The sequence below is a fragment of the Lissotriton vulgaris genome, chromosome 1_1, assembly GCF_964263255.1.
Source record: "Lissotriton vulgaris chromosome 1_1, aLisVul1.2, whole genome shotgun sequence".
NCBI classification, from domain to species: Eukaryota; Metazoa; Chordata; class Amphibia; order Caudata; family Salamandridae; genus Lissotriton; species Lissotriton vulgaris.
This window is the reverse complement of record NC_141685.1, coordinates 1733002716-1733017104: the sequence shown is the minus strand read 5'-3', so window position 1 is coordinate 1733017104 and position 14389 is coordinate 1733002716. Positions and strand designations below refer to the sequence as shown.

General features: G+C 43.2%; 1 protein-coding gene across 4 annotated transcripts in view; it reads left to right on the top strand.

Moving 5' to 3' along the window:
• MDM2 (MDM2 proto-oncogene) overlaps nt 1-14389 on the top strand; it is a 79192-nt gene that overhangs the window by 22356 nt on the left and 42447 nt on the right. For all 4 annotated transcript variants that reach the window (XM_086919000.1, XM_086918999.1, XM_086918998.1 and 1 more), the window contains exon 8: nt 7462-7622. In XM_086919000.1, coding sequence (XP_086775126.1) covers nt 7462-7622 — 161 coding nt within the window. The remainder of the gene's footprint in view (nt 1-7461; nt 7623-14389) is intronic.

Genomic DNA, 14389 nt, shown 5'->3' with positions numbered 1-14389 from the left:
AAGGAGAAACTCCACTACCAGAAGGGGCGAGTTCTGACAGTGAGGACAGCGAGCAAGATCATGGGGATGATGGCGTTCTGCATACACCTGGTCCCCAATATATGGCTTCACATGAGACCATTCCAGGAATGGCTGCAACAACAATGGTCACAAGCTTCAGGAAGTTGAAAAGATCAAGTGGTTGTAACGCACAACAGTGCAGGAGGAGATTACATTAGTGCACAGCTTTCCAAACTTTTCATGTTGGTGACACACCTTTTAGACCATCTTCATCTTGTGACACGGTAAGGTGACCGAGCGCAGCGAGCAAGGCCGAACCACCTAAGGGGGGCTCCCCCGAGAAACTTTTGTAAAAATAGTAGGCAAATGGTGCATTTTTAAGCAAATATGAGAAAGCAGGAAGGGTAATAAAGCAATTATGAGTGTGTTCTAACAAAGTCAGTGACTGGCAAAACTGGGTGTAAGCAAGGTTAGGGTTCGGCCTGAAACAAGAATATAATCATGCACACATTGACACATGCCACAGTGATTTACGGCACAAAAACAAAATCGCCTCCTCCAGTTCAGAACCAGCAATATGACAATGAATTTACACTGGAAGAGTAGGCAGTGAGCGCAGAGCTGGAATCTCAACCAATTTTGAAAGTCATAAATACAAACAAAGAATTTACTTAACAGCAAAAAAAAAAACAGTTTGTTTGAAACAGGACTTTCAGAATGTACAAAAAGCTAGAGTTGGAGGGTCGGGAAACTACCTACAGAACTGTCTTGCTATTTGACATGCAGAGCGAAGGAAGCCTACCTGCATGCACAAGAAGCTGGACTGTACCTGCCAGGAGGAGTGGCATGATCCGAGAAAGACCCAGCTGACATGATGGAACATCATGAGGCCAGCTCAAGGAATTGACAGGACCAAGAAGGCCACCCTAGCCCGACTGCATCAACTCTTGAAAAACCCACCCTTGTTCTTTTTTTGTCTAAATTAGGGAAGGGATAATTGTTTTACTAAGTACAGAAGCCAAACTGAGGCAGCTTGCTTCTGTGACTACACGATTCATATTAATGGAAAAGTATCTTCTGAAATTTGGAGTAGCCTGGTCAGCCCCAGGTTTGTTAGGTATAAATGTGCAAGATTTATCAATGAGTTTCTGTGAAGCACTATAAATCGTAAAAACGTTCAAAGGGTTGAAGATAAGAAGGATGAATAATCCCAGTGATAACTGCATCTGCTTCTCTGTTTCAAAAAACATAATATTCTAAGGATCTTTACTTTGATCTTTTCACTCTTCTGTAACAATGCCTCTCAATCACAGTTCAAGTTGGCAAATGATAACATAAATACAATGCAGGAACATAATGCAGAGTCATCACAGGCTTAGAACTTGGAACACAATCATTGTAATAATGGAGGCAGAAGTACATTAAGCAACATAATATCAGCCCTGGGGCTATGACGCCCTTTCTGTTTTTAGCAGATGGATTCTCAGAACAAGAGCCCTGCAAGCTTAGCTACACAACCTTGCGGAGAGATCAACACACCATAGGTTTCAACCGCAACATCACATAGCACCCCCTCCAGATGGGCTTCTAATACAAATGTAATTATTAGTGCAAGGAAGAACCTCAGTTTAGAAAGATCTGCTCTAGCATATCACTCTGTCTTTTATGCTCGCAATGCGCACACCAATGTTTCATGCTAGAATCTCTTTGATGCTCCCATAATTCTAGTTCAGGTTTGCAGCGTTCTTCTTAGCTTCCAATTTCAAATTCCTTCATATTTACAGAGTCTATTTTACATTTTGTATTTGGCTCTTTTATGCATAATTTAGTAGGCAACACATACAATGTCTTCTATTTGACATGTCAGTAGGCAACAATAATTCAAAACAGATAGGTGATCAATGATTTTCAGTGTGAGCATCTTGAGGAGTCTCAATAGGAGATTTCAACTTGTTTCTGTCAGTTCAGACCTCGTGATCTGACATTAAGTGAAAAAATCACCCCCCAGCATGCAGCATAGCTGTCTAGGACCCCAGTGTTGATCATGAGCCTGCTGTGGTCTTGTAAATTGCCCAGTAAAGGGAGCGGGTGAAAATGAATTCATATCAACAGAGTGTAGGAAATATAGGTAGTGCTCCATTTTTGCCAGAGTCTTGTCATGGAGGGTGATGAGTATCATAGCGGGGTCTAGGAGGCTGAATTTCTAGTTTATGAAGGCAGGGCCCAAGAACTGTGGTCTCGTGGTGTTGCAATTAACAGCAATGGTCTGTTTTTTTTATGCTGGTACATGGGAGTGAATGTGATGAGCTCTCTGAAACTGCCAAGCTTTTAAGTCTAATAAGGCAACAGAGCATTGAACAGAGTCAAAAGATAAATCGATGGTAAAGATTAATATATAGCACAAACTTGATTCAAAGATATCGGGCATCAGAGCGCTTTACATAGCACCAGTTTAGTTATACAAGGACACATATTAATTATGCAAATAAAACCTGCAGCAATGTTTTCTCCAACAAACAATGTGTCTTGTACGTTCTTTATTATGAGATTGCTGTGCTGTGCAGGATGGGTATGTTGCTGATATTGGCACTATGGTCCTGGGCAGATATTACTCTTCTGTGTCTCTCACAGTCAAATGTGCTCAATGGAAGGACTTATAACAACCAAGGGCATATTATCCCAGACAGGACAGCAGCATGGCATCCATTCACCCATTCAGAGCTGTTTACTTTAAGACTGCTGTATTGTCCCCTCCAAAGCTGAAGGAGCACTGACCTTGCAAAGCGTAGGACCCCCTCCATTGCCTCTGTCCCTCCCTCCTGGTCAGAGACAGGCACCTCTTTTACAGCACATAGCGAGCTGAAAGAGTGAATACTGCGCTGTGAGAGGATCGAAAATGTCACCCCCACAAGTCTGTGATGGCTGAGGGACGGGAACAGTTAATCTACCTAGCCATAGTAAAATAATTTCATACCTCCCATAGCTTTCCAAACTCGGGCTGTGTTGCGAGAAAGCCTCCCTCCTCGCCCCTGTTCCTGCGTACTCCTTCCACATTCCATGCCGGCACACATTTCTCTCCCAACTGTAACCGTTCGGGCATCCCTCAGATGTCACAGGTTACAAGAGTTCAAGGTATGGAAAGGGAGGGGCAGCTGCTTTTTTTTAGGGGTAGAGGGGGCTGTGAACACACAATTGCATTTAGTGTTGAAAGACAATCACACTTGTTCCTCAATCTCCAAGCTACTGCTCCAGCGTGTTCATGACAGAGGATGGGGTATTGGTTTAAAAGTGCTTACATTGCAGGCCTTACAAAACCTGAAATAGTGTGTTACCAGAAACACACAGCACATTCCACCCATGGGTTCTCCGTTTCTATGGCGCACAGGGAAAGGGAATACAATTTAATGCCGAGTTTTTAAATTTATGAACTTACAGTTCCAAGCGCTTGGAATGAACAGCAAAGGCGGCTCCGTGGACTGACAGGGCATTTAATGCGTGTCGCCTCTCCTTTCTCCGCGTTCTGCATCACAATGCAAATATCCCAGAGAGCAATCACCCTAATCTGCCCCCCGCAGACATCGTCGTGCGACACACACACACACACATGGCAGGCGACACATTACTGTGTCGCGCCACAGAGTTTGGAAAGCTCTGCATTAGTGGAACAGGGAGAACATAACCAGGGGGAAACCCTTAACGCCACCAATCCCAACGGTGACCATCACCACGGACGCATCCCATATGGGATGGGGAGCACACATGAACAAGCTCAAAGTGAGGGGTCTGTGGACTCCAGCAGATGCGGTCAGACACATCAACTACCTGGAACTGAAGACCGTGTTTCTCGCCCTGAAGGCATTTCCGAAACAACTTTACAACCAGAGAGTGTAGATTCAAATAGACAACACAACAACGATGTTCTACATCAACAAGCAGGGAGGAACACAATCGGTCCCACTAGCGCAGGAAATATGGAGATGGGCCATCCCACTCAAAATAGACCTGCTAGCCATACACCTACCAGGGAAGGACAATGTGGAAGCAGACTGGCTCAGCAGACAGACTTCAGCATCCCACTAATGGGAGTTCAATGCACAGGAAATGCAAAGGCTATTCAGGAGGTGGGGAACTCCGACTATTGACCTATTTGCAACACACCAGAATGCACAATGCTGATACTTCGCATCCAGACAACCAGAGGAACGATCCCAGGAGAATGCCCTTTGGATAAGCTGGTCAAAAACATTTACTTTCGCTTTTCCCCTGATACCGCTGATACACAGGGTACTCAACAAGTGAAGAACCAGCAACATGACACTGATCTTGGTGGTACCTCAGTGGGCCAGACAGACCTGGTACTCACAGATAATGGAAATGGTACAGGGGCCACCCCACAAGTTCGGGAAAAGGAAAGACTGGCTCTGGGTGTAGTAGTGTTCTCCGTTTTGCATGGAGAGCAAGAGAGCCTCAGCCTAGCGGCATGGCTCCTGAAGACATAGTTTGCACACCTAAGGTTACCTGAGAGCACCCTGCGGGTGCTACGAGGGGCAAGGAGAACTAGCACACGAACATGCTATGTGGCAAAATGAAAGAGGTTCACACAATGGTGGTGCAGCAGGAAGAAACTACACAAGAAGATGACCAGGGAATCAACTGTGCGAAGATATCTCACGCACCTTCTGAAAGCTAAACTAAGTTCATCCTCGCTAAGAGTACACCTAGCAGCGATAGTAGCCTACACAAGAGGAGAGACAGGAAAGAGCTTCTTTACATCACTAATAGTAAAGAGATTCATGAAAGGGGCAAAAAGGATCGCACCACCTAAGAGGATGCCGCCACCGGCATGGAACCTTAATTTAGTCCTAACAGAGCTCATGAAAGCGCCCTTTGAACCCATCCATAAGGCCTCCCTACAAATGCATGAAGACAGCCTTTCTGGTGGCAATCACCTCGCTGCGCAGGGTAAGTGAACCACAAGTGCGAACACTGCAAGAACCCTACATTCAGATACACAATGATAGGGTGTTAATGAGAACTGACCCACACTTTATGCCAAAGGTGGTGTCGAGGTTCCACATGAACCAGACAGTACAAACACCAAGCTTCTTTCAGATAACCATCCACAAGCGCAGAGAGGGCACTGCAAACTCTTGATGCTAGAAGAGCAGTAATGCATTACATAGAAAGAACTAAAGAGCCCAGAAAAACAAAGCCGTTCTTTGTGTCCTTCGTAAGCAGTTTCCTGGGTAGACCAGTAACAAAGGGGACCATCGCACGATGGATCGCATAAACTACAATTCTGCCACAAACAGGCAGGACAAAAACTAGCAGAAGGGGCACAAGCCCACTCTACCAGAAAGAAGTGAGCAACAATAGCCTTCCTGGCTAACACACCCATTCAAGACATATGCCTGGCTGCAACATGGGCTCCAGTGCACACGTTCACTAAGCACTACTGTGTGGATATACAAATGAACAAGGAAGCACATGTAGGCCAGAAGGTGCTTCAACATATATTCAACAACCAACGTTCATCTTCCACCTAGCCGCCACAAACATAACAAACCACTACAAAGTCTATGCACAGCATAGTGAATCCAGAAAGATTCACGCTGCAAAACGAATAGTTTCTTACCTGTCGGTGTAGTTTTGCAGCTTGAAGATCTTTCTGGATTCACTAGCAAACCCACCCACCTCCGCCGGAAAGACGAGGCAGGAGAAGAAGGTGGTACTACAAGGTCAGTATAGAAACAGACACCTTAAAAGACAAAGCGCAAAAATCACTTACTTGAAGAAGAAATAGAAAACATTGCCAAATGATTCACAAACCGAACACAAAAACAAGAACAAATGGCATCCAAAGGTGGGACGTCACCGGAAGTACACCAAAAGGTGGGACGTCGACGCCCACCTGGGCTACAAAAAGAAAAAAGACTACGATTCCGTACCCAACCACTAGACTGCGAAATAATGCACAGCATAGTGAATCCAGAAAGATCTTCAAGCTGCAAAACTACACCGACAGGTAAGAAACTATTCGTTATAGATTCCTATAGCCCCACCCATCCTCCCCTTTCTGTGAACTGATTTCTAGGGGAAGGGACTCCTTTCTGGGACCCTAGTTTTGTGCACCAGTGGTCCGTGTCTTGCATGGCTCTGCGCTTCTAACGTGGAAAGTTGTGTCTGAACTTAAGTCAGCGCACAGGGGCTTTGTCTACGTACACACCGTGGAATCGACTAACGCCACCTACCGACGCACAGGGGTACGGCTAAGAATTAATTTCTCCGTATCCAACCTTATGCCTGGGGGTAATTCTAAGGTGAGTAATCTAGAACTACATGTCTCTTACAGATACATTGTTACCAAAGGTGAGTAACTTGTTGATTTATAAAAAGTTGTATGTAATATTGTTTTCTCACACAATTGCTCCTAAACCTATGCCAGTTAATTAAAAGTTCGAACTAATTTACAACTGGAATATGTTAACTTGTGTGTTTTGAAACAAAGTTCATACAAGTGCATGCACAAATAAACATATGGGGGATGTGACAGGTGTTAACCTTTTGAATTCAATGGGGTTAGATTTGCTTCCTCCGAGTAGATTGTGTGGCCTATATTTAAGCATTTGGTAGTTGTACAGAATCACTTGATTGTGTCCTTGGTATAATTTGTCCTGTGCATTTCTGCATAAGAGATTTTTCTCCATCTTGCATCCGTAGTTGTGTTGAAGCAAGTTGGCTGAAAATGAAGTTTTGGAAAGAGCCATGTTAGTCATATGAAAGACAAGGCAATATTACTATTCCTTAATTCATTGTACTTTTTTGCTTTGCTTCACTTTTTATATTGGAAGGCTGATCTTTCTCCAGATGTCCTGGGATTCTTTTGGGATTTGTTCTGTTTATATCTCTATATCCCGTTAAAAATATAGGAGTAAAGCCACCCTGCATAATGACACTAACCTTTGCAAAGGAGTTGTTGAAAGTACCACATGATTGAATGGAAGTATTTGTCTCTTTTTTTCCAAGCTCAGTTTTTTGACATCAAAGCTCGAAGATTTTGTTAAATACACTTGTACAGCACTTTTTTTTAACTTCCTACACCTTTAGATAGTTGGATGTGTGTGTGTCTACATGCACAGGTGGATATGGTGGGGCATTTGTTAAATTTAAGCATTTATTAATCCTATGCTCCTCTTTATTCCTCTAGAGTTACATCACCCTTCTGTCTAGTTGTTATATCATTCTCATTCTCCACACTTCAAAGGAACACTTGTGCGCTCTCGGAGCTACTTTGGTGTGGCTTTAGAGCCTAGGGCTTGGACCATAATTTACTCTCACCTCCAGTGGCGTAAATTCTAATCTTCATTGGAGGCTAAATTCCCATGTCTTGTGAATAGATGGGGTCTAGAGATTAGTCTACACTAAGATTAAATTTGTGTGGTCTTTATTTCTTTTTACCAGAAGATACATCTTCAAATGAGACATTTGGAGAAAGGCAAAGAAAACGGCATAAATCGGACAGTATTTCCCTTACGTTCGATGAAAGCCTATCCTGGTATGTCATAAGTGGCTTGCATCGGGACAGAAGTGGCAGTGACACTACTGATTCATGCTCGGTGCAGGTGAGTGAGTCATTACTTAAAGTGCAAACTTTGCCAAAACTGACGGACACACTTAATCCTAGGTGGTATCTTTTTAAACATTGTATACAAGGTTGTGCCTTAGTTGTTGCTATGGTCTGTATCGAACGTGGTTTGTGGTATAACTGAAAAATCTTGATGGCTGAAATAAATTTAATAAAGCAGTTTAACAGGACCATCCTGACTAGGAAAACCTGCAATGGTGCACCCTTGTGCCACCTTTTTACAGATTATTTTCTGACATACTGTACTTTTTTTTACTAATATAGCAAGGAAATGGGATACAATCCAGCTATAACTTGCTGTTAGATAGACTGATGAAATTCCACTCAACAAGGCAACACCCTTTGCTGCTGTGCAAGATCAAGGGTTTGGGCTCAAACAGGATTTTCTAATTTTCTCTGGAAAAGAAATGTTTTGTTCTACAGGTTCTAAGCAACATTCCAGGCAAAAATTTCAGAATGAATCTAGATTCACACGCTCCGCACAACTCTGCCATCTAGTGATTGGATCTGCAAATGTCTTGTCTTTTCAAATTTGGCTATTGTGCGGTGGCCCATGTAGGCGGAGCCCTTGTTTGATGTTGACTGTAATTCGACAATGCTCTTGTGTGTGGCCACCATGATGCTCTTTTCACTGTTTGGTACAGAGCTGCATTGAAAGTGCTCCCAACTTAGATCCGATCGAGAGAGGTCGTCTGGATTAATGCTCTAAGCTGGGGATTGATTTTCGGGGTTTTTGTCACAGAGGAATTTGATGTAATACAAATGATGTCTAGTCAACGCAGGATCCCTGGGATGAGCATGCTCTTCAAATTATGCCCGAGCTGCCATAGAAACTTTACTCTAAATAATTAACACCCAGTATGTATGTTTTACCTCTCAAGACGATAAACCTAGGATTGCATCCCATGCTCTGTTTTAGGCCAAAAACTCCGGTGCATAGACCCAAGATTGTATTAGCTCCTAGGTCTACCACCGATATGGTGAGGTTGTCAGAATTAGAAAAACATTAGAGTTCTCTATTACTAGAAAATTGGTTTCTCCGATGACCTTGAGGCAGAGAAAACTTAATGAGAACATGGAGACCTAGGCCTTAAAGGCACTCCACTACTGGTAACCCTAAACCTATTGTGCCCCATGCCCGAAAGCCATTAGAGGGGTCCAAGGTTAAAACACCTAGGCTACCACCTAAGATGCGTAAGCACAAGTCTTAGAGCGAGACTACACCATAGAAAGTTCAGCCCTCTCCTCCCATAAAAGTCAGCAGTTGGAGAAGCTCGAGACTCCTTCCAGACGAGACAAGAGTACCGTATAGGATGCACTGAAGGGCATCCCCTTGACTTCAGATTATAGTCCAGTATGAAAGGGTAAGGAGTGACAGGCTCTCCCCAAAGGAAAGTCCCAAAGGGACAGTAGAACTTGTGACATTGTCTAAGTCGAGGGAAAGAAAAGCTATTTGGGGGTCGAATTTGAAAGGCTAATTTGGGAAAAAAAGAAATCATTAGAGGAAACTTTGGTCCTAGGGTGCTGGTTATTAAAAATCCAGCACATAGAAGGGATGGAGTGCGCGGAGGTGTATTGGAGCGGGGGGAGAAATTAACTCCCACACATTGGCTTGACGGACATGGGATTTCACATACACAAGGAAGATACTTTGTTGGAGGATATTGAGGTAGAAGAAACAGACACTACACCCTGAGGCCAACTCCCCAGATGACCTTACAATGTACTACAGGGTAGGTAAGAAGGTAGCTGATGCTTTTGGATTGAAGATGGAAATAGAAGAAGGCACGTTTTCTCCTTTCTCTGTGTAGAGAAAAAAAGTCTTACCCATGCTACCAAGTATAGTAAAGAACCCAGGGGTCTAGAGTCGCAACAATGCTATGCTCTCTAAGGACTGTATTTCTCAATTCTGTCTATATAGTACAAAAATGGATAAAATAACAGTCCCTTTTTTTTGTGTGTACAAACCAACGCAAAAGACCACTAGCAACGGTAGGTGAGACCCAAGATCCAGATAATGGATTACCATCAAAGTTCTTGTTAGTGATCTAATTTTATCATCTGGCCATCCATAGTACAGGGCTGGAGCGTCTCTAGATCATTTGAGACTAATTCCAGTGCCGTCTGGTAGGACTGGGGTCAGACCCACAGTCACATGTCGACCATGCTTGGGATCACTAAATGGAAAAAGTGCAGTGCAGAATGTGAAGATGTGAAGAAGTGATATTAAAAAGAATAGAGGAATTACAATAAGAAAACTTTAATGTCTGTAAGTCTCTTTCTATTAAAAACCAGAACAGTGCAACATCACAGTATGACCGGGACATGTTATTAAATAAATCACATGCGAGGTGTTGCAATTTGTGAAATTTTTCAAGATCCAAGGGCGGTCGGTACCTATATCAATTTGGGTTGCTTTTGTGGTTTGTGGACAAACTGTGTAATTACCACATGGGTGGTGATCGATAACTGCTGCAGTGTCCCAGAGAGTACCGAGAGGTCTTTTAGGTACCCAAATTGATATAGGTAAGCAAGCAGCAGTTTGCACCAGAATGCGAAAAAAACTTCAGACTGTACATGGTTCTCACCATAAAAGGAAACATTAATAATTTTTAATATAGTTTTTGGGCGAATACAGAGATGCTCTTAAAAGACGTCAAATGCAGATGCGAGGAATCATTTCAATATCTCCGAAATGTTTGTGGTAATGTTAGGGAAATCAGCAGTAAAACTGGCCCACTAGGCCGTAAAAAGGCCCACAAACAGCCACAAAACTCTGCCATATATTGACTTGTCAGACCAGAGCTCTGGCACAAACATTACCTGTAGCAAGCACAAATACACACCGTCTATCAAAGCTTGTAAATCTCTTATATACAGCATATCTTTGCTCGCTCAAAAATGCCCCGATTTGTAACTATGGGAACTTTTTATAGCTATCTTAATTCTCTAATGAGGGGCACTTTTATTTCAATGCCACAAACAATGTTCTGTCTCAGTCTAACCCTGCAGGTATTGGAACCCAGTTATAAGCGGATGAATTTATTTACCCAAGATCAAGCTGGTGGTCATAGGGAAGCTGGGATTGGAGCGCGTAACTTCTACTTAAACCGCTCCGATTGCTGGTACAACACACAGTATAATGCTTCCTTAGCGCTTTTCTTTTAGTTCATCAGTTGCCCAAAAAATACATATCTGACTGTAAACGAACAAGAATGTTGTGCATCCTTCAACCCACCGCACATCCCACCCCGTGTCTCTCCACACAGTCTTACCTGTCCTCCCGCGAGGTTCAAAGAAAACCAGATATAGATGCCCTTATCTTCACCCTAGCCTTTCCACAGGGCTCCTGCGCACATATGTGCCCCGAAGGCTGCTTCGCACCGCTAACACATTGCAGTTTGCTCATTGGTCTGCTGTTTATCGGGCTCTGCCATTGGTGCTGTGCTCAGTTTGAAGATTAGCGCAGGGCTAGTGCATAACACGACCAGTGGCTCTATTTGTGCAATGTGTGTGCTGGTGCTTGTTATCTCAGTGAATTGCACAGTGCGATGAAAGTGGTGCCAGCACAAGTCTTTATCCTACCCAGTGTTTTGGATCCACCTCTCCGAGCTTCCACACCTCACAGAACCATGGAACACCCCTACAGAGCCACTCCCCTTCTTCCATGTGCCGCTGCCCATATATCTGTACCACTCACTAGCAGGGGAGTAGCTTCCATTCATTGCTGCAGTATGTGGAAGCGTTTCACCTTAGTGCATCCGATAATATCAATGTATTGAGAGGTATTTATTTGAAGCAATAGTTTTAAAACTTGAACTTAGAAACATTTATGCATTTCTCCACCCTCATGAGGATGCCATTAGTGAACTAAGAGGCAAGTCAGTTGTCAAGTGCATCCTGCGTGGCATAGATTCTTATTGCGTTTGGAGAAACATTAATATTCTATTAAATCATGCACGCAAGAGGTATTTGTACAGAGCACATTCTGGACTCTTGTATTTCAAGGTGCTATCCTATGCAATAATAAAACAAGCATTGAAAATGCAATAGGTCTTGCCTTTGAGTTAAAGCCGTTTGCTTTGCTAATGGTATTCTATAGCAAAGCAAATGGCTTTAACTTAATCAAAGGCGAGACATTGCATTTTTAATGCTTGCTTTAGGTATCGCCTGGCGTTAGCAGTGCTCATGCGCTGATCTAGCTATGCGAGGGCCTCTTGGAATCAATACGGATTTGTGTCTTGTGTCTCTGATCTGCCTGTACTTTTGATTGGCGAGCGTCGTTTCTCGTCACTGTTCATTAAATTCAGTTTGTTGATTGCACCATAGTGTCTTTGGCCACTCCTGGTTGCTATCCTGTCCACTTTAGGCCATGCCCACCTAGACTGGATGTTTTACTTGTGGCGTGATACTCTCTCCTTAATTAGTGGGAGAAAACTTTTTTTTTGGTCATTCCGGCTATGAAGTGCAATGTTTTGAGTTATATGTTGACACTGCGCTTCATTTATTTAGTTATTGTTTTGCTTTGCTTTCATTCAGAGCCCGAATTAAGGGTAAGCACTTTTTTGGTTATTATTATTCACCTAACTCCTCATGGGGTGCGTTTTTATTTGCATTTAGTACCCGCAACGCAGTGATTTACACACCCCACTTTCACTGTCGTAAACGTTTGCAAACATTAAATCTTACTTTTCAGCAGCGCACACACCACACTTTCACTGCCGTGACTTTTGCACTGTTGAAAAGTAAGAATTAATGTTTGAAAACGTCACAGCAGTGAAAGCGCGGTGTGTGCGCTGTTAAAAAGTAAGAATTAATGTTTGCACACACAGTGCTTTCACTTTATTAAAGGGCTGCAGGAGTGGGTTGTAGGGGGCAAGGCGGACTGGTTCTTGTCCCTGCTACGCGTTGTTTGGTAGCTGGCAACCCTGTGTTGTGGGTGTGACCTGTTGGGGTGTATGTTTGTGTGTTCTCAGGAACATTCCCCAACAACTGCCCGGAGCAACCCTACTGTCCTAATATCAGCCCGCATCAGTCATACCCGACTGCTTCGCGTTTCCACTTCCTTTGTCATTATCCTTGCTGACTACCACATCATCCTGACAGACTTACTATCACCGGTATCCTGATCATACTACGCGCCGCTTACAGCCCTGATGAGTCACAGGTACTGCCCTGTTGGTGAAACACATGTCGGCTGGCGTTTGTAAAAACAGAGAAAAAAAGACCTATATAAAGCATCATATACTGTCTTTACCTTACCACCGGTGTCCATTGTTTGTCTCGAACTACTGTACTACTAATTTTGTCTGTATCAAACGTGTGCCCAGTACCTGCTGTATATTTTGTATGGTGTTCAGGCATCCCGTGCCCAACCACCTTTGAGAGGCTTCAGGGTTTTCCTTTATACTGGTAGCACCGTCCAACGCAATTTGCAATTTGTCCATCACTACTATAACTCAAACCCTTAGCCGAACCCTCGTATGTGTGTGTGTAGGTGTCCCTGCCACTTGCAGAGGCGTGCATTGTCAGTGCAGATCTTGTTTGTGTTTGTTGTATGCTGGTTGGTTGTAGGAAGATCGGGGTCGGTGAGTGTACACAACGGCAGTATGGTGTCTCCCTACGCCAATAGAATTCTCTCCTTTGTTCCCTTCCTGCTTGTTTTGTCCGACTTGCAGTATGACGGTAAGAATGCTGGGGGAGCAATAGGTTAAAGCAATTTGCTTTGCTATACAATAACATTAGCAAAGCAAATGGCTTTAACTTAATCAAGTGTTGAAAATATTCTGGTATTTTTGTTCACTTTTGCAGCCTGCTAATAATAGTTTATAATTGTTGTTTGTTTACTAGACACTCGAGTAGTGTATAATAAACCTCTTTAAGGTATATCATCTTTTGAGTTCCCATTTACTGACTTTTTCAGAAAGATAGACCTGATCCTGTTAGCGTTAAAGGTTGGGATCTATAGTTCCGAAACAATTGCAGTAATTGTTCAGGATTTCTGAAGAGATGGCATTCTTGTTTTTTTCAGTTGGAAGGAGAATGTCTTTCAAACCTTATATAAGAAAGCAGTCTGCTGAAGCTCAAATCAAAATAATTAAGAGGGTCGATATGTAGGAACAGGAATATCTGTGTCTTCATAAGACTTCATCCAAGCCAATCAAATCTAATTACATGAGATCGAATTCAAAATTCAGATCGAATGCAAAACTTGGTTAGTTAAGAAATATAAATAACGGTTTCAATAGTGTCTTTTAGACCGAAAAGTAGCACACATTCAGTAGAGTGCAATCTATCATTCTAGTACACCAATGAATATTGAAAAAGAGAAAACCTGCCTAGGAGTAAGACTGAACAAAACAAACGCAAAGGCTTACACCATACAAAAAACATCCCTTCACACAGGGATCAGTCTCTGACAGTGAAGAAGGTAATGAAACTAATGGGCATGATGGCATCATTGTTCCCACTTATCCCTCACGCTCGCCTACAGTTGCGCCCATTCCTAGAATGGCTCAATCCACAGGATGTTGGGAGGATCTAGTGGTTATTGCACATAGGGTGCAAGCACAGATACAATTGTGGGCATCCAACAACCGAGCACAGGGGAGACCTTTCAGGAACCCAACTTCATCTGTGACAATCCCCACAGATGCATCCCTCAACGGTTGGGGTGCACACTTCAACCAGCTAAAAGTTTGGTCAATGGAGCGAACAGGAACTTTTACACATTCCTGAACGCTA